The sequence below is a fragment of the Candoia aspera genome, chromosome 1 (genome assembly GCF_035149785.1).
Source record: "Candoia aspera isolate rCanAsp1 chromosome 1, rCanAsp1.hap2, whole genome shotgun sequence".
In the NCBI taxonomy this organism is placed as follows: Eukaryota; Metazoa; Chordata; class Lepidosauria; order Squamata; family Boidae; genus Candoia; species Candoia aspera.
In genome coordinates, this window is record NC_086153.1 from 290,167,954 (window position 1) to 290,188,199 (window position 20,246).

The following is a 20,246-nucleotide window of genomic DNA, read 5'->3' on the forward strand; positions in this document are numbered from 1 at the left end:
AATTTCAGCTTCATGATATTGGAGAGAGACAAAGACCACCAAAAGAAAGGGGGCTCAGGGCTGTAAGTTGTCCATATCTGGCCTATAAGGGGTAACAGCTTTTCACTAGTGCTTCTCTGTTCCTGGACAGAAGGAGATGTTTTATTTCTCTTCCTATCATCAGTCCAAAAGTATCTTGTAACTCTCTGCAAGTATGTTCTCACTGTGTCCCAGAGAATTATTTTAAGACAGAACAATAATATTTTAATATAAAATCTACTGAAGTTACAAAAATATATAGTGAAATAGCGAACAGTGCAATGAAATACATACATATAAAAACATTCATAAAAGAACTGGAAATGCATTGTGTAGTGTTCTATGAATGACTAATGAACCAAACTGCTTTTCTTGATAGAGATGCCAAGGATCTATTTAAAAGTGCCTTCGTCTAGTAGATGTTCCATGTGGGTTTATTAATTGTAATAATTACTACTTTAGTAATTAATTAATTATATTCTGCCCATACCTGAAATTATCCACTCCCTACTCTTCACAGAGGGAAAAAAATGCAGTTGGGAGCGAATCTGTAAGCTGGACACAACTCCTACATAAGTTACTTTATCACAGAGACTGTTCAAATGGCTGTCACATTATGCCCATATCATGAGATCAGACAGACATGAGGGAAGGTGCAGTTTCTACAGATATCTGGCAAAAGCATTCATAATATCCAACTGAATTAACTCAGAATTTTTTAATGTCACCTGATCACTTCCAATCTTAGATCTTGGCCAGGGAACGTCAAGCAGGACCTGCAGAGCATGTAGACAAGCAGTAATGTTTTCCATCGCTTCATCTGACCGGGGAGAACAGAGAAATTCCACACTAATCCCTAAAGGAAGTGGGGTCAGGGAATATTAGATGAACTAAACATTACTTTTAAAAAAATTAATAAAATTTATGATTCACTTTTAACTGATAAAGCAAAGCGTGACACCACCAATTAAAACAATTTACAATAAAATCACTGTCTGTAACATTCTCTAAAAATGCCCCCAGTGCAGTCAGAACAATCAGAATAATCAGCTGAAAACTGAAGGTACAGCATAAAGGTGAATCAATGTCTTGAATGAACCGATAACCCGTGAGGTGGCACCAAATTCCAGAATTTGTGTTCCTGTATCAAAATTGGCCTTTCTCCTGTGGCCTATTGCAAACACTTAGCAAGTGTGGTTTACTTAATACCTTAGCAGATACAATCAGAGAAAAGGATACTTTGTAAGGTATCCAGGTTTTAAACACTATAGGACTTTTGATAGAGCTGGAAAAGTCATGCTTTGTGGTTCCATTTACAGTAATTGTTCTAAAAGAGCACCAGATTATGCACCTGATTTTTCAGAGGAAACACGTATTTGCAGGAAGCAGGTTATTTATTTATTTCATTTATAAGCTGCCCAACTCAGAACAATTAATGCCCCTAATTCCCAGATCAAAGAACTGCTAATTCACAGTCCCTCTGTTTTGCCATGATTTAGCCTCAGTTTATTATCCCTCATTCAGTCTAAATAATAATGCTTAACTATGTATACAAACTCAAATTTCATAAGCAAAAATAAGAGACGATAGCAGAAATTCAGCTACAAACATGATGGTGTTCTATGTCTGATTTAGTAGAATGATATTCCGAACAAATTCCATGCAGTATGGCAATTTTATTAATTGTGGCATGTTAATCATTCTTGACCTAAACATAACAATTCATAGCAATGTTCAGTGAACCTGGCAAAAACAGTCTGTGAACATAAGGTAAGGAAAAGTTCACATACTCACTAACCCAGAACAAGATGAAATCTATCAGTATTCACGTCTTCAGGTGATTTTACAGCAGCCCTAGATGTTGAATCTTGACACATACTAGTTGGAGTAACAGGTCGTGAAAGATTAGTTAGACCTTCATCTGAATCACCAACTAGAAAACCGGTGCTGGTAAGCCATAATGCAGTAGCATGAAGAATCTGGGCCCAGGCATTTTGATAATGTGGTCTTGAATTTTCAATTGTTTCTGCAGTATAGAAAGCACCACCTGCAAAGAAAACAGTAAATGTTCAGCATGCTTCAAATTCCTCCAAATATCTTTACTGTTTATGATAAAATGATGAGAAGAATCAGGGACATGATTCATATCATTCAAAAACCAGCAGAACTCAAATAGTTTCCAGTAAACTTCTTTGTTTTCACTTTGCAATCTTGCTGGCAGTTTCTGTTGATATATCTACAAAATAATTTTAAATTTTATTTTTGTTTTCTGTTTGTAGCGGCAGCATTTTAGGTTAAAAAATGAGGCTCAGGTTCTGTGGAACCTATAGCCTGTCAAATGGATTCAACAGAAATTTGCTTTATTTGACTTCTTACCTTCAGAGGGAAGCTGAGAAGCAAATTCTGAAGGCAAAGTTAAGAGAGCAAAATCCTGAAGTGCAGCAAGCCAGAGTTTGCTCAGATTCCCTAGATCCACTTGGACTAAATCCAAAAGTTCATCCACTGAAGAGGATGGATCCCGAAAACTCTCCTCTGTAATGTTTTTAACCAAAGGTGGACTATTGATGTCGTTTTGTTTCTTCTGTCTTTGTAAGGCAACTATATAAACCTGTTTGAAATAAGAAGAGCAAATGGAGCTTTGAAGTTCTTACCAAACATGAATTTGGATAGAAAAATCAAACACATATGGTGCCCACATGGATTGCCAGCTGCTGGTAAGCACCATTGAGAAAGGTTACTGCCTTCAAACCTTATTTACTGCTTTTCCTGAGGTTTATGATTTGTTTTCGGATAGTCAGTACAACCAGCTACAAAACTTATTATCAAACCTTTCTTATATTAATAACAATAAAAGAGTTAATTCATGCTCACAGGAGCCGAATTATCACCATCACCACCACCACCACCATCACCATCACCATCTTGATAGACAAAGCAAGGAACCAGTTTGGTGTAAGGGTTATGGCCGCAGGCTAGCAACTGGGAGACTGTGAATTCTAGTCCCACTTTAGGCATGAAGTCAGCTGGGTGACTTTGGGCCAGTCACTCTCAGCTCTAGGAAGCAGGCAATGGCAAACCACATCTGAAATCTTGTCAAGAAAACTACAGGGATTTGTCCAGGCAGTTGCCAGGAGTCAACACTGACTTGAAGGTGCGCACACACACACAGACAAAGCAAGATGTCACAAACTCAGCTATTTCTCTTATTCTTTCTGAGACAGGTTGAATTTGCCTGTCATTGGAAGAATGAGAACAGATCCAAGCAGGCAGTGCCAGAATGAACAACTTGGAAAAGATCCAGGACAGTGTTTTCCTCATGCTCTGTGATTAGGAGTAGGATTGATGTCACAAAGAGAATGCAACAACAGTGCTCCTTCCCTCGTTGAACTGTATTGGACAAAGGGCAAGAGAGTTGTGTTTCCAACAAAAGGCTTTAATTTATATTACATACTTTTAATGTGAAAACATTTCATTGCATATAATGGATAATTTATATATGTTGCACCCTATTAAAATACCATGCATTTATTATCCCAACTTGAGAACAAATGATAGATAACCTGTTCTGCCTGAAAAAAAGTTCTTTAATTCATAAAGTTATTGTGTTAAGATTACTTTCTTGCTAAGAGACTTGCTGTAAAAGGCCTGGCTTGAAAAGAAACTGAACACAAAACAATAGAACTCTAATTCCAATTTTTAAACTCACAGTTCTGATCCACAACCATTAGTTCCAAAGCACTGACGAAATCACTTTTTTAAAGAAATACCTCTGCCCAAGCTTTTAGTACAGCGAGTATTTCCATAGTAGATGTCCCTTCATTGTATAGTTGATTTTGTGCTTCTTTTCCAGCCTGTACTTTTGTCAAGGACGTCACAAGCAACTGGTGAACTCTCTGAAGGTCATTGAGGTCACTTACTACACCACTTGCTATCCAAGCACTGCAAACCTAGCATACATAGAACAGCAAATGATGTGGTTACTTTTTGTCCAGTGCAATAAACTTTTTTATATTAGTTACTGATACATGAGTGGGGCTTTGCTCTTGCCTCATGCCTTATTTGTGGGGTTCTGGTTGGTTACTGTGCCTATAAAATGCTGGATTAGATCGGTCATTTGCTCTGATCCAACTTGCTTCTTGTTATTTCTAATGCAATGCTACAGAGTGTGCATGTAAATTATCTTGTATTTATGCTCTTTGGTTTATTTGTTTATTATAACAGTTTCCAGTGTATAATGAGGAGCCTTGTGTGGCGCAGAGTGGTAGGCGGCAGTATTGCAACCGAAACTCTCGCCACAACCCGAGTTCAATCCCAGCAGAAGCTGGGTTCTCTCTCAGGTAGCCGGCTCAGGTCGACTCAGCCTTCCATCCTTCCGAGGTCGGTAAAATGAGGACCCGGCTTGCTGGGGAAGGTGACGACTGGGGAAGGCAATGGCAAACCACCCCGCTATAGTCTGCCAAGAAAACATCGCGAAAGCAGCGTCCCCCCAAAGGGATAGACATGACTTGGTGCTTGCACAGGGGACCTTTCACCTTTCACATCACAATGTATAATGCAAAAATAAATCATAATTACAATTCCTTTAAGCAGGTTAAGCTAGTAAGTCTCCTATTCCTGCACATGGGTAACGAACTGACCAAAGGAGTTATTAGAAATAATCCTAAAAATGAATGGCAATAAAGACTATGTAACGTATATGAATATGTGGCCCAAACAGTCCTCTCTCTGATCTGGTGATCCTAGTTTTTAAGAGACAAATATTTCATTATTTCCATTATCATGTTTTATCTGTGGTTGGCCAAAACTCAATGACACATTTTAAAGACAGGAAGAGGAGGAAGAAGAGGAAGACAAGGAGAAGAATCAGCAGAAGCAGTAGAGGGGGGAGGAACAATCAACTTGCCTGACATGCTTTTGCTGTTACATCGGGTGGTGTTTCTGCGGTAAAGGCTGGTCTAAGAGCAGCACCAACCTAAAAAAAAAAATGATCTGATAAAATGATATGCAGCGTAACATTTGAATAAGTGTTCTTTAAGGAAGCTAACTTACTTCCTTAAAATAGTTATATGAAAAGCTGAATAATAACAGTGATTAAATATCCCTCCATTTTTTACTTTGCAGTACTACCAGCACATATCCACAGAAAACCAATTTAAATTTATCGAACTCATACATTTATCCTGAATTATATTTTATCTACGATATTCTAAAATATTTCATCATGGAGAAAATCTATATATGTGGTTATTAAGAGTAGAAAACAACTTGGTGGCACATAATCAATTCTAAAACATTTGAAATTATATTTTCTAACTATTCCTTAAAGATTAAGAGAGAATAATACGTAACATGTTCTTTCTTTTTCAACAAACTCCTCTCAAGATTTACTTACATTGGCTTGGTATTGCTCCAATATTACATGACCTGGGAATTCTGGCTCTGCCACAGCAGCAAATTTTCGAATAAGAATTAACAACATCTGAAGTCCAGAAAGACGAAGTTGGTCACTATGATCAGTGGCAGCCATAAAAGCCATACGAATTAAGTCAGCTAAATACAATACCAAGAAATCATCTGTGTGTGATATAAAGGAAATACTGTTTTGGTAATGTGAAATTAAGTTTATTAAACTGTGGTACTTTAAAATATTATACCCATTACCTATCCGTTATTCTTTCACTTCTTAAAAATTACAGTAGTAAATAATTTCATTATTAAAGGCATTTGATATGTGTGCTGACTTCTCTAGTGGGAAGACTCTGGTTATCACATGGATTGAAATACAGGTAGTCCTTGACTTATGACTATAATTGGGACTGGAATTTCTGTTGATAAGCAATGTGGTCATAAAGCGTGACATCACGTGACTGTATTACTTAGTGACGGAAATCCTTGGCAGTCCCAGTAACCCCAAGATGCACAGGTCATTAAGCGGGAAGAGGCAGGAGTTCCAGGTAAGGAGCACGGGGCTGCCGTGCGGGGGTGGGGAAGGCCTGGGAGGGATGGCACAGGCTGCACACGAGTTGGGGGAGGAGTACTGTGATGCAACACAACCTCAGGAAGTCCAGGGAAAGAATACATTGTGGCTCAGGGGCTTCTTGGGGCACTGCAGCTCTGGGGCTGCAAAAAGCCAAAGCCACAGTGCAGTGTGAAGCCCAGCCCCAGCCTGGCCCAAAGGGGCTTCCTGGTGCCCTGCGTCACAGCACGATGTCTTGTGTGGTCAGCAGCTACCTCCCAAAGGGCCAGGCCAGGCATACTTGGTCAGCAGTGGGAACAAGAAGATGGGGAAGGTCAGCTAGGGTGGCAGGGGCCACGGAGGGCAGGGGGCCAAAAAGGGATAGATGGGGGAAGATGGGGGGTGAGTTGAAGCACTGTAAGTGTGGGTGCGCTGACAAGTGCCTGAATTCTGATCATGTGACTGCAGGGCTGCTGCAACAGCCGTAACTTCAGGGACCAGTTATAAGTCAGGTGAGGCACACCTCATCAGTGGTAGCGAGACGATGATGGAGATCAGCTGGGGTGATGGAGCACAGGGCTGCAGTGGTCTCAAGAGTGTGGGGTGGTGAGGGTGACTGCAGCTGGGCTGGGCTGGGGCAGCTGTAGCTTCCTGGGACGTGAGAAGCAGCCCCAGAGCCATGCGGGAGAAGGGCAAAGATGGGGGGACACAGGTGGGTGGGGCGAGTCGGAGGTAGTCCCTTACCTTACTGAGGCTCAGGGCTGGAAGGGACTGAGCCTGGAATGGCTTGAATTGGGGTGGGTACTCAACGACCCGCGATTCTTGGTTAACGATGGCAACCGGGACTGCAGTCGCTAAGTGATGTGGTCACACAGTCTTGCTTTACGACCACATCGCTTAGTGATGGAAATTCTATCGTAATTGTGGTCATAAGTCGAGGACTACTTGTAACAGTGAAGTCTATTGATGATATCAATGGTTCAGGGTAATACAATACAATGAAAATGGGACTCCAAAGAGTTACAAAAGTATATCTATACAACTGGGGGAATATGCTACAAAAAAGTAAATGCAATTCCCTGTAAATATGCACACGATGATGTAGATTGGCATAAAAATTCAAACTTCACATATTAATGGGCCGTGAGCTGAAAGGGATTGATCATAGCAGGGATTTTGAAGACATGGTTCAAAGGTCAGCCCAGGAAGTAGTGTTGCTCAGGCTAGAAGGAACATGCTTGGAACCATTTTCAAAGGAACTAAAAACACCATAGGTAGTATAATAACACTCTTACATAAATCTATAATGCAGCTGCACATGGCATACTGAACATAGTTCTGATCATCATAAAGGGCTATTGTGGAGCTGGAAAAAACTGCAAAAACAGGACAACCAAAATCATTAGGAGTCTAGATCAGCTTCCCTAGATGGGAAGTCTGGGCCTTTTAAGCTTAGAGCAAAGATAGGCAAGGAGAGACATGACAAAAATATATAGAATCACGTATTAAAACTAAAAAGGGACTGTTAACATTCTTGGGGGAAGATCAGGAGCTACCAGTCCTAAGGATAGCATGTCTTGAATAGCAGCACTTAGAAAGAAACACTAGTGGATGGTTTTCCATTTTTGTGTTTCCTGAAAGCATCTGGTTGTCTACAGGTACAGAAAGCTTGGCAAGATGTGCTATTGATCTGATCCAGCAGGGCCAGGTATTTTCTTACACATCTATACTGAAGGTTAGAATTGGCTGCACCAGTAAGTCATGTATTACAACTGCAGATTGTCAAACTTTTGTATAAAGCCTATACATTTGCAACTTGTGTGTTAAGACTACGTTAGAAGTAGTACAGACCAATAGTTTATTGTGGAATAAAATTCTGAGGAATACAGTTCACATTTGTCTAATGCATAGAGTTGTCATGTATATCCAAAGATAGGCATGCATAAAAATAATAAACAGTAGGTCATGCAATGTAAAAACTATAACCTATAACAAAATAGCTAGGCACTCCATCCTTTGTCTTTAGAAGTGCTTCAACAGTTAATATTTAGCAGAACTGTTTCATTGAGCAAGGTAGTAGTAATTTGTATCTAAATGCACACAGGCTTCCTCTCAGTAGTGACAAAAATGATGAAGATGGTTATTCAACAAAATCAAATTCATCTGTGCTTTGAACTCCATGACATTTTTCAGTCAACATCAGCACATACCTCTTGAGTCCCTTTGCTTCATTTCCTGTGCTAAAGCAATGTCAAAATGAGCTCTGCCTGCATTCTCACACTGGGTGATAATTTTACAAACACATTCTGCAGCAAAAACTCTAGTAGACCATCGGGGATGCGGGAAGGGGTGTGATTTGTCATTCTTTGCCAAAGTTAATGCCAATTCATCATCTGCTTGAGCACCCTCTTCTTCTTGGCTTGTATCCACTGAAGCCACAGCTGTGAAATCTGCATTAAAACACGAAGTGGGAGGCAAACTGATTACTGAGCTGTGTAACATGGTTAAGATAGCAAGGTGAAGATAAAGTCATAGCCATGAAAAGGTCAGGGTGAATAACCAAGCAGATGTGGAGGGAAGCAGGAAATGGGGAGACAAATGGAACTAAATGGGGAAAGAAATGTGGGAGAGAAAGATAAGAAAAGGAGGCTGAAGAGAGCAGGAGCTGTTTTTTTTTTTTTTTAACATTTAAGGTCCTATGTTTCCGTACAACGTAGCTGTTACAAGCTTGGGCTTGTTTTGTTCTGATGCTAAGAAAGTACTAGGAAGCCTTCTTAAGATAAGAAGTTAGCAGATTTAGATGGCAATACCAAAAAGAACCATTCCCCTGCCTTAGCGATGAGACCAGGAACATGTAAAAGGGGGCCTCTCATAATGATCTTAGCATACTTACAGGCTGCTATGAAGGCAGACATCATTTCAAGTACTGTACCCAGGTCCCAAGATATTTAGGGCTTCTTCCTTCCTTTCCATAATCCCCCAAATTAGGTGACTTTATAAATCACATTGTTTATTATATCCAAAATAAGTTGAGAGACCCCTGAAAGTCTCCACCAAGCAGGATGTTGGAATAGATGACTTCTGAGATCTCTTCTAACTCTGTTTCCATAGTTGGGTTATTCCCTGGTGAAAATACTGTGTTGCCTTTCTAGGCAGAAGGTGTTAGCATACCAGCAGAAGCAGCCAGAACATCTTTGCAGAGTTTCAGCCAAAAGGAGAGTTTTCCAACAGCCATTGATATAAGCATATGGGTCAGAGTTTCTCTGATATCTTGGCACAGTTTTGGATCCAATTCTTTGTCCAACAAGCTCAGCAAAGCTCCTTCAAGGCCTATTTCACCTATGTTAACACCTGTAGTTTTTTTAAGGTTAAAAAAATGAACATGATCAGAATATTTCAATTCAAATCAAATCAAATCATGAATTATTGCAATTGAAAGCTTTCAAAATTAGGTACTGATGAAATGTAAATTTTGAAAGAGTTTAGAAGATGGTTGCTCATTTCATATTTCTAGTATCAATAATCCCCAAGATTAAAAAAGCAAGAATTGCAGAACATTACCTACTTATGTAACTATCACTCCAATTTTTCCCAGTATTAGTAAAGAAAATGTTTTAAAAATGTGGTTTTGTGCCATCAAAAAAGCTCAGCTTTGTTTAGAAATACTACAGTATCTTATACTGACATATTTAAAAATTGTATAAGGCTATTTGCTTGTCTGCTTTCTTGATTATTACCAGCTCTATACATTATCTTTCAGCATCTAGATGAGATTTATACAAAGAAAATCACTACAAACATGAAGCACATATTTCAGAAAACAATAATGGGATTATACTGATCTGTTAGTCCAAACATCAAACCACAAATTAGCAGGATCAATACTGCTGACATATTCCAAATGAAGCATTGTTGCATAAGTCCTTGTTATTGCTACTATTGTTCATTTCCAGTAACACCCCATTCCTATAGTCACCCCTCTGTTTTGATTTATTTTGTAGCGTATACTTAGTCATGGGCAAAGTTGCTGTTTCAACAAATCATGAGAGTTTAGCCCGGGTTACAACCTGCAGTGAGAAATATATTCCTGCAAGTCACTCCTTTGTTTGAAAATATGATATGGGGATTTCTCTTACATTCACTTAATTACTCATTCATTCACTTACTCACTCACTCACCACTCACACAGGCACAGTTTGCAGATGACCAGGCTCAAATTATCATATTTTGAACATTTAATGTGAAGACACAGCTCCCTTGAGAAGTCCCATAATGCTGGGTTGAAAGAAAAAGAAGAGAACGTCCAGCAGCTAGTGGGTGGACAATGATGGGTGCACCATTAGAAAATCTGAAGGGCCAGGCTAGGGAAAGATCATAATGGAGAAGGTCTATCTTTATGGCTGCTAAAGTTGACACTGACTTGATGTCACATAACCACTCAATACTTTGCAGGAAAACATGCAGACTGAGAGATTCCAGTCAAGCACAAATTACCCATTTGCTATAATTTAAACTGGCAATATTTACAAACTGGCGATACTTTGTTTCTGAATTTGTCTGAAAGTACAGATAAAAATTAAAGGTTTGACTTTCTCACATATAACATAGCCCATATATTTCAAACTAGTATATAAGAAGGCTGCCCCAGAACAGTACGATGGAACTAGGTCTGCAGGGGAAATGAGTAATTGACATATTTCTTCTTGAAATATGATCGTTTTGTATTAAAAGAGGGTTTCTGATGCAGGGCAGAAGTCAAATCTCCCACTTCTGCAGTGTTAAAAGTTTGTAATATGATGGGTAAAACCCAATATTCTCTTCTAATGATAAAACCTTTTCTATCAACAGAAGAGGCAATTCCCCTTTTTCTATGCAGGACCTCATAAGCCCACAAAACCTATTCTTGGAAGTTGAGTGGTTCTCCAATGAAAACCTGTTAGGAAAATTAACTGTGGAAATGAGAGGGAAAGTAAGAAAGATTGTTGCCCAAGTGGACTTCAGCTTGTGTGACAAATGGATTCTATCCTATCGGCCAGCCTTTCTCAACTTTTTGACCCTGGAGGAACCCTTGAAATATTTTTCAGGCCTTGGGGAACCCCTGCACATTCAGGCTCAAATATAGGCCAGAAGTTGTAAAATTATTATATTCGTTTCATGTGTAGGCCTGTATATGTGCATTAACAGTGTTCTTAAACTAAAAATAAAGAATGAAACTTACCTCTTTAACGTGAAGTTGCCTGAATTTGTAATAATTTTTTAAATAAATTGTGATCTCCCAGGGAACCCCTGCTGACCTCTCGTGGACCCTAAGGTTCCACAGAACCCTGGTTGAGAAACCCTGCTATAGGCTGTTTGCTTAGCACAGGTCTTAAGTGTTCCTCAGTGTGCACAGTGAAAAATACAAATAGTGCAACACTCTACCTGAAAAAATAAAGCCTGCAGCCTAAAGAAGTGAAGAGCTCAGTATTACCTGGAGTAAAGTCTTCTCTACTGTCTTTAGCAAGAGCCACTGCATGTTCAGATACTTCAACTGCTTCTCTCTGCACAAGCTGATGCAAACAAGCTAGAACGGCACGTCTCAATAGTAGATATGAACTAGAGAGATTAACCTGAAATGTATACACAAGAAACAAATCGAATAAACCGGATGGCATTTTTATCATTGGTATTCATAGCCAGGCTCCACAGTAAATCTTCAGATTCTTAGATCTTAATTAGCTCTTGGCTAGACTTGACAGAAGACTCCCAGGCATGATTTAGCTACTTTAGAACCTTCATCGCAGAGAAGTATGTCTTAAACAAGTATCTCAGAACCATTTATATATCTATGTTCCAGATTTTAAACTCTAGGCATTGGACAGAGTGGACTGAGCACCACTGGTTCAACTTATTAGCTTCAGCCTTTACACTTTGGGAGGAAGGTGAGATAAAGTTTACATGATGGTTCTTTCTACCCTGGGATCCACTTGTTCCTGCCTCACCACTATTGGACCTTACAACACCTCCTTGTCTATTTTATAATTCTCCCTCTCTGAATCTCTCCTTCTCATAGAGAAAGATATTTTGCCCCTCCTTCCACCTCCATTTCTTCATTAGCTGGAGCTGCCAAGAAGTTTTGCTTTCGAACATCTCCTCACCAACCTCCTTCTGACAATGAAAAGTAGGAAGGGGCATTTCCACTTTTTCTTTATCAGGAACTTCCCCATTCCAGAACTCTCTCTCTCATCTTCAAGAGTCTTTGTTTCTCTCAGGAACAATACAACTGTCTCCTGCCCTGTCTTAAAACAAGTCTCTCTCCTCCTGAGAATCAGAACTGCTGGTAAGTTAGGCAACTTGGAGTTCTGAAGGTATTACAAATGGGAGAGTTGGAAGAGATACATGAATGTTATTTTCTGCCTCCAAAGAGAGTGAAGTGTTTGGATGGATCTTCTAATGAATTAAAAGGTTCCAGCCTGCCCCTCCTGTGCTGAGAATCCAAAAATGTTCTACCTTCCTCCTAGACAGAGACATGCAGAGCAGAAGCACAAAAGGGATGGGGGGAGGGGCATTCCAGGACCATTAGGGAATTCTGGAAAACTGGATTTATTTGGGTGCTTTGGGAGGAAGTCTACAGGACTGATGTGTGCTATCACAGGGAATGATAAACAAAAACAAAAACAAAACAACCACAGCATCCAGTCTTAGATAGTTATGTGCCAAAGAGAAAATTGGAAGAAAGCCAAATGTGATCTTCAGCAGAGGACCTGTTAGCAGAGCACTTGTAAGAGGCCTTAGCATAATGTAGTTGATCCTTACAGAGGTGCTGAGCAGCTTACAAGCAAGCAAGGCCTTGCGCTGGAGAGGACTGAGAAGTGTTTGTCAGCAGGTGCAAATAGTAGCCATAGATGGCCTGAAATTGCAGCATCTAATTGAAGGAATGAACTGAGTTACAATAAGTAAACTCAGCCAGTAAAAAGATCAGGCAATTTACTTGCTGGTGGTTTAAATAACAACAGTGGTATTACTGTAAAGTGGCTTTTGTCCTGTTTTTTCCATCCAGCTGTGGATGGCTTTACATCCAATACTAAAATAGAGCTTTCGAAAAACATGCTGTGAATTGTGGGATTCTGGCAGAAATGAGATGATTGGACAACCCACTGTTGGAATCCTTGTTCTATGAGCAGACATGATGTCTTGGGAAGGTGAGGCCTTCCCATGCTGAAGGAAGCGAGACCTGTTCACAGCCAGCAACTCTGGAAAGGCCCGAGGCTGCTGGTATTTAAGGTACAACCTGGGCTTGGCAAGATCACTAGAACGATGACAATCTGGGATGGCCTCTGTGGATTCCAGCTCTGGAACTCTTCTGACTCTCTCTGTTGCAGCTCTTTTAGATGCTGTCTGCTTGGGGTATTTGCTTAAACATGTATGAACGCTGGAGTGAATTTACAACCAGGATATGCCTGACAGATTTATGACTGCCTTAAAAAAGATAGATGCTACCATTCGTGAAACTAGTTCATTGGCACATCTAAATCAGTATTGACTATGATTAGCAGCAGCTTTCCAGAATTTCCTAGGTCTAGCACAGGAGGAATCCATACCTATGCAAGAAAAGATGACAAGGAAGTCCACTTGTTTTGAATTACAGAAAATGGTGATTTTATACAGTAATATCTCATTTTAATGGACACCCATTCAGTGGACTTCAGATGCAGCAGACAAAATGGTTCAGACTTTATTTCCTAAACAATGGACAAAATTAAGCAACCTGGCCAGTGGTTGCTTCTATACATGTACTGTATCTCACTCTGTTAGTGATCTAGGATATGCCGTTTTATTAGCATATGAAAAAAGAAAGTAAAATTGAGAAAGAAAAGATGCTATGAGCATAAAGCAAAAATTAGCCTTGCTTGAAAAAGTAGATTCAGGAATGCCTATTGCACGTGTTTGTCAAGAATGTGATGTAAAGAAACAAACCATGTCAAATACAAGAAAGCAGAAGAGAAGCTGAGGTAGCATGCATTACAGTACTGTGTAAATGCTGGCAGTAAAACAAGACTTATGGAAGCATCTCTTAATGAAGAAGTGATAGTGATATTTTCAGCAAAATTCATGTGGTGTTATATTTGGAGTGAAACTAGAATTAGCAGCTAATACAACAGTAAACCACATGAGCATAAATTTCGACGCTAGTGATGGATGGCAATGGCAATTTCATAAAACCCATGGAATTGTTAACAAATGAACCTTGGTGAAGCTTTAACTGCACCAAAAAAGGAGATACACCCATTCAGGAATAAGTTCAATAAACTTATTTATGATTAATGACTCACACTGTCCCAAATTTACGCCTATAAGACTGGTTTGTTCTGGTGCTCAGTTCCTAAGAACACTCAGGCATCTGAGCATGAAAGGTCAAGAGCAGGACAAAAGTTCAGCAAGAAAAGAATCTCAAAGTGACTTTGTGCAAATGCTGATGGGTTGCAGAGATTAACATCAGTCATAGATGAAAAGTTGTGTTGTCCAAGAGTGTTGAAAAACATCAGGCATCAACATTCAGTCATTTACCATAACTCAAAAGAGTCATGGATTATGTCACCACTTTTCAACACTGGTCCTTCAGACATTGTGTGCCAGAAGGTATCAAAATGAGATATTGAAAATATCACTGAAAGCATGAAAGTTCTCCTCACTCTTGACAATGCTCCTAGGTAAAGGTAAAGGTTTCCCTTGACGTAAAGTCAAGTCGTGTCCGACTCTAGGGGGCGGTGCTCATCTCCGTTTCAAAGCCTTGGAGCCGGCGTTGTCATAGACACTTCCGGGTCATGTGGCCAGCATGACTCACGGAACGCCGTTACCTTCCCGCCGAAGCGGTACCAATTAATCTACTCACATTTGCATGTTTTCGAACTGCTTGGTGTGCAGGAGCTGGGACGAGCAACGGGAGCTCACCCCGCCGCGCGGTTTCGAACCGCCGACCTTCCGATCGACAGCTCAGCGGTTTAACCCGCAGCGCCACCGCGTCCCTACTGACAATGCTCCTACTCATGCATTAAAAAAAAAAACTTTATGCACAAAAGATGGAAAATAAAATTGCATATTTTTGTTCTCAAATACATAGTCAGGCAAGACTAGTGAATCTTTCTGACACCAAAAAGATTTAATAAGGAGTGATTTTTGGAGAAGGTGACATTAGAGTATGAAAGTGATAAAGACACAAGAAGGCAACACACCCAACAAAACCTTAAAAACTACTATTTAAAGTAATCAACCTTCAGCTACAGCTTGGAAAAAAGTCAACATCACATTTGCAAATGGCTGGAAAAAACTGCTTTACAATACGGATGCAGATCTGCAGTTTGACGAATTTGAAATCAGTGACTACCAGATATAGAAAGCTAGTGAAGAGCAAGCAACTGAGAATGATGTCTTGCAGCAGAATCTAGATGATGTTAGAGAGCGAGATAGCTGCAGAAGCTATGGCTGGCAAGAAGAAACAGAGTGATGAGGCTGAGGAGACAGAATTATCAATCCACAAAATCAGGTTGCTGTCCTGGTTTTGAGGGCCAATTTTGATGATATCTTTTACTGATTCCTCAACTGAACTTGAAGTCCCATCTTATTATCCCAATTTATACACTCATCAGGAGATAATCACAGAGAAACAAGATGCTTCCAAGATTCAATTAAAATTGAATGGTTCCTTTCTTCCAATCAATACAATCTACTTTTCTCATATACTAAAAGTAAAACTAAGCATAGTATAGTTGGTTTTCTCATGTACTGAATGCATGATTGAGTAAAATTACCTAAAGTTGGGGGTTTTTTTCATGTATGAGTGTGTTTTTTGTAGTTACACGGTAAACATCTGATTTAATGGATGTTTAAATGTAATGGACACCCCTCCTTCCAACTGTTAAACTGAGGTTTTACTCTAATACACAGTTCACCAAAATTGCTGCATTTATAATTTGTGTGAAAAAGAAAAAGCCCTCTAACAGTATGTGTCAATCTACCTAACAGGACAACAAAAACACTACTATTAGAATAGGTTGCAAAATGTTTCTGTGTTAACATTACTTTTGACATTAATTTATTAAAATGTACTAATTATTTAAAAAGCACTAATGCTGTTCTTGTTTTCCTTACTTCTTTAACACCATTTATATATCACCCAAACTTAAAATACTCTAAGTGGTGTACCAGATCATAATATAACATTAAAAATGCTCTGAAAGCAGAAACAAAAAATTGTAAGATCACCCACAATTCCTCATAATGGGCCAAAGCTCTGATGTAATAATATAGTTTCCAATAACCCTGAAATGACAGAAAAGAAGGGCCCAAGTGTGCCTCGGGGGAGGGGGTAGCATATTCTATAACAAGGACCACTATTGAGACCTTGCCTTCTTGCCTACCCCACATGGGTGGGACCTTATGACAATTATGTAATGAATCCTCAGGAACATTACGGTGTAACAGTTAACACCATAGTCTATCTAACCAATATTAAGTTAAATGACCACTTTTTAAACTTGAATCTAGATCCTGAAAATAATGGAGGAAACAACTAATGAATATCAAACTACACAGAAAGGTAACACATTCATTATTAGTTTTTTTTCTGATGTGCAAGAGTCACAAATCAATAACTTTAAGGTGAGTGCCTGATGCAAAGAAGTCTGCTTGGACAATAGACTATACTGTTGGTTACTGAGAAGTCATTAGCATAAAAGAGAGGCAAAAGAAGTTAGAGAGGGCCCTAAAAGGAGGTACTACAGAATCACATCAAATTAATTTGATAATCAAATCAAATGCAATTTAATCTTTCATATCCTGCTACATGCACACTAGTGTAAAGAAGTTGCTTAATACATACAAAAATATTTCTAAAACACTGAAGTATACTGAGAAGCTCAAAATTAACAGTTTAAATACACAGGTAAATACTTTATACATTTATTCAAGGTGATCTTTCACTGTGTTGAGATTTAGGCATGCTTTTTAAAAAGTCTCCTGCTTTTACACAAAAAAGCCAGAACAAACAACGCTCGACTGCAAGACAATGCAAAATGCACATTTCCAATTTATTTCATTCTTCATATTTTAAAAGGATAAGAAAAAAAAGCAAAAATTAACAGAGGAAAAGCAAGCAATACATACAAATTATACACACATACAATTGAAACTGACTCCTTTTGCACTTAATATGTTTTGTTAAAATAATGCAAAAATAAATTATGCACGAAGTCTGAATGCCAGTTACAGTACAAGGATGTTAAGAGACAATTTAGTTCAGCTCAAACAACGCATCATCCAACATGCTAAAAGTATTTTATTTCTCATTAATGGTTATGTACAGAAATAAGGAAGAAATTAAAATACACACACACACTGAAAATTGCTGAAGTGTTAACAATGCACAGAGACCTACCAACACAGAATTTTCCAACAAGATCTCCTGCACAAAAACAAATGATAATCCAGTCATGATAAAACCTAGATATTAGAATCCAGTGATCCTGACTTCAACAATACAAAAGAAATTCACTGCATGGCTTTATTACATCATGCAGTAATAAAAAATACTTGCTTATTACCATTTTATTTCTTGATATTTTATTTAAAATTAAAAAGCCACATGCCTATAATAGTAATTGTTCAAAGCCATATATCAATCACTGATTTGAAATCACACTGAAAATTAGCTGTATGTTGAAAGTTTTTCCTAAAGTACTTTTTGCTTAATATTAAAAATGTAAATCACCCTATGATGAAAGTTCATAGACATCAGATCTAAAAGGGCCAATTTCCTATCAGCAATGGCAGATTTAGAGTCAGGTGGAACTAATGTAATTATATCTGTAATGTTGGATGATACATTCAAGAGTATTTACTATTGACAGCTATACCCTGTCACTACCAAAATTTACTTCCAGAGCCAAATAAACAGCCTCGTCATCATTAAGCTTAGCAGAAAAGCATGATAATCACCCCTCCAAAGGGTTATTCTAAAATCATTAGTAGAAGGATTTTTTTTCTCTTTAATATTACTTAACTTAATATGAGTCCATGGCTCAAGAAGCCCTAACTTGAGTTTGATACTCAAAATATCAATGTTTTAGATAGTAGACATGGCAACAGCATTTACTAACTACCGGTCCCCATGTTAGCCTAGGCAATATTATTTTCAGCCTCTTCAAGGATCATTCACTCCCTCATATTCCATAGGATTACACAAATGTATCATATTCTGATATATCAATATATTAGCATATGATAACATTTCCCTTCTGCTATCCATATAGGCCAACTATTTATACTAAAATACAAATATATACCATTTATCAAAACAGCCTTTTGAAGAAAAGAGTGAGTGAACATTTTGTCTCCCATGCTTAAATCTGTTAATAATTTAAATCTCACTATACTTAACATCCCCCATCCCTCCAAAAAAAAAAAAAAAAACTTCACAAGGAGGCTATTGTATGAATTTGCCAAATTATAATTACTCAATTTCACATAATTAATCTTTTGTCAAGATCGAAACTCTGAATTTCTCAGGTATTAAAAATTTATATTTATATTCAGACATCTGAACTGTTCAGTGAAAAGGACAGACTTCTTGATCCTGTTTCTTTATAATTTTTCTCTCTCTACTCATGAGGCTGGTACAAAATGCCCTCCGCCAACTGGCAAATTATTTAAGAAGCTGAACCGAAGAAGAACATTTCACCAATTTTAAGAGGTGTGCATGTAAGTGAAAATTCACAAACTGATTTGTGGACAGGAAAGGCTTAAAAGAGTTCCTAATGCAGCACTGTAAAGTGGCTTTCTCTTCTTCCCAATGCACATATGTGTACATGTGTATGTGGGGGGGGGGAGAAAGGGAAGAAAAGAAGGAAACAACATAGAAATTAACCCCCTAGCCAGCTGGCAGATCAACCAAGCAATTAACATCCCGCTGTTCAGCCAACAGAGAATAGTGGTGCTCCTAGGTGGATCCCCTTCCATTTGTTCTACTCCTACTTCAAAACCAGCTGGCCTGCTGTAAGCATACCCTTCTCCTTACGCAAACAGGAAAGAGTCAGTTGAAAGATATTCCTTCCCTCTCAAATATTCCTTCCCTTCTGGAATACTCTGTATGCTCCTCAACCTTCCTCCTCAATGCACTAACCTAGCTTGGTTCAATAAACTGGGAAACAACTCTCATCTGCATATATATTACACACACACACATCACCTTATACATCTGAAAAAATAGACTTTCATTATGCTAGACTCAATCATTAGACTTGAATAATGTTATGAAGTTTATATTAACTTCACATTTCTGAAAGCAATTGATTCTCTCATTTCAAAATATTCTGCCAAATTTGGTACAAAAGCTGTTTTTCTTTAAAGTGCTAATTTGAATGTTCTGATTCTGAAGTTGCAAGCAACACAGAAGAAAGATTGGCGACATATTTATGACCACATACTTACACAAAGGCACTTTACGAGACTAGCCAGGTTGACATGATGAGGAGCAAACATGTGAAGCTGCTGAAGGCAAGCGATAGCTTGAGCTTGGACCAGGCAGGCAGGGTTGTCTTGCATCACTGCGCAGCCAAGGAGACAGGATGCTCTTAAGGCTGAGACTGTAGCACTGCTGCCTACACATAGGGCAAAGAAGGGAAAAAGAGGTCTCTGTTTCTACCAATTTCTTCACTAGTCAAAGAGCATTTCAACACAATAAAAACCAAACTATAGTGAATAATACGTTCCTCGACCTATTAACATCTATTTTTAAAATCTATGAAGGTCACGCTTTACTAAAAAAAATACGTTTATTTCAACAGTACCTCTATTATGTAGAAGGAACTTTTATGAGCAGTGGAAGAACTCCAGTGTTTGCTTGTGGACAACTTGGTTATATTCACACAAAAAAGATGGGAATCTAGTCTTTATATATTTGTGTGTATATGTGCATGCTCAGGAAACATCTTTGCCTTGAACACAAGGACAATTACTTTGGTCAGAGCTTCTCTGTCTAACCGGGGAAACATTGTTTTTATCTTCCACTCTCCTGATTATAAATTTGTCAAGAACTATAGGCTACTAGAAGTTTCGCTGTTAGAGAAAAAAGGGCACTTCTTTATTTGAAGATTTACAGTGTGTGTAAATCACAATTCATATTGCTAATAAATTAAAGTGGAAGACAAATACGATGGTGCATGCCTTTGTAAAATGCAAATACTTCAAAATGTTTTTCATAGTTTTCTATGCATATTGTGGTAGCAAATTAATTCAG

General features: G+C 38.6%; 1 protein-coding gene and 1 long non-coding RNA gene across 3 annotated transcripts in view; one reads left to right on the forward strand and one right to left on the reverse strand.

Annotated features, from left to right (window-relative positions):
* The window catches only part of HEATR5A (HEAT repeat containing 5A), a 75,426-nt gene that overhangs the window by 10,718 nt on the left and 44,462 nt on the right, over positions 1-20,246 (reverse strand). Inside the window, exons 21-31 of one of the 2 annotated variants that reach the window (XM_063290019.1) lie at positions 19,439-19,608; positions 17,388-17,414; positions 11,445-11,583; positions 9,146-9,325; positions 8,185-8,424; positions 5,411-5,592; positions 4,922-4,990; positions 3,786-3,965; positions 2,395-2,626; positions 1,817-2,065; positions 747-874 (exon numbers count right to left, since the gene is read on the reverse strand). In XM_063290019.1, coding sequence (XP_063146089.1) covers positions 747-874; positions 1,817-2,065; positions 2,395-2,626; positions 3,786-3,965; positions 4,922-4,990; positions 5,411-5,592; positions 8,185-8,424; positions 9,146-9,325; positions 11,445-11,583; positions 17,388-17,414; positions 19,439-19,608 — 1,796 coding nt within the window. The remainder of the gene's footprint in view (positions 1-746; positions 875-1,816; positions 2,066-2,394; positions 2,627-3,785; positions 3,966-4,921; positions 4,991-5,410; positions 5,593-8,184; positions 8,425-9,145; positions 9,326-11,444; positions 11,584-17,387; positions 17,415-19,438; positions 19,609-20,246) is intronic. The other variant, XM_063290020.1, reaches the window with a different exon arrangement.
* Positions 2,611-4,040, forward strand: LOC134487905 (uncharacterized). The gene is made up of 2 exons (XR_010066908.1): positions 2,611-2,732; positions 3,869-4,040. It is a non-coding gene; the product is annotated as an uncharacterized LOC134487905 (long non-coding RNA).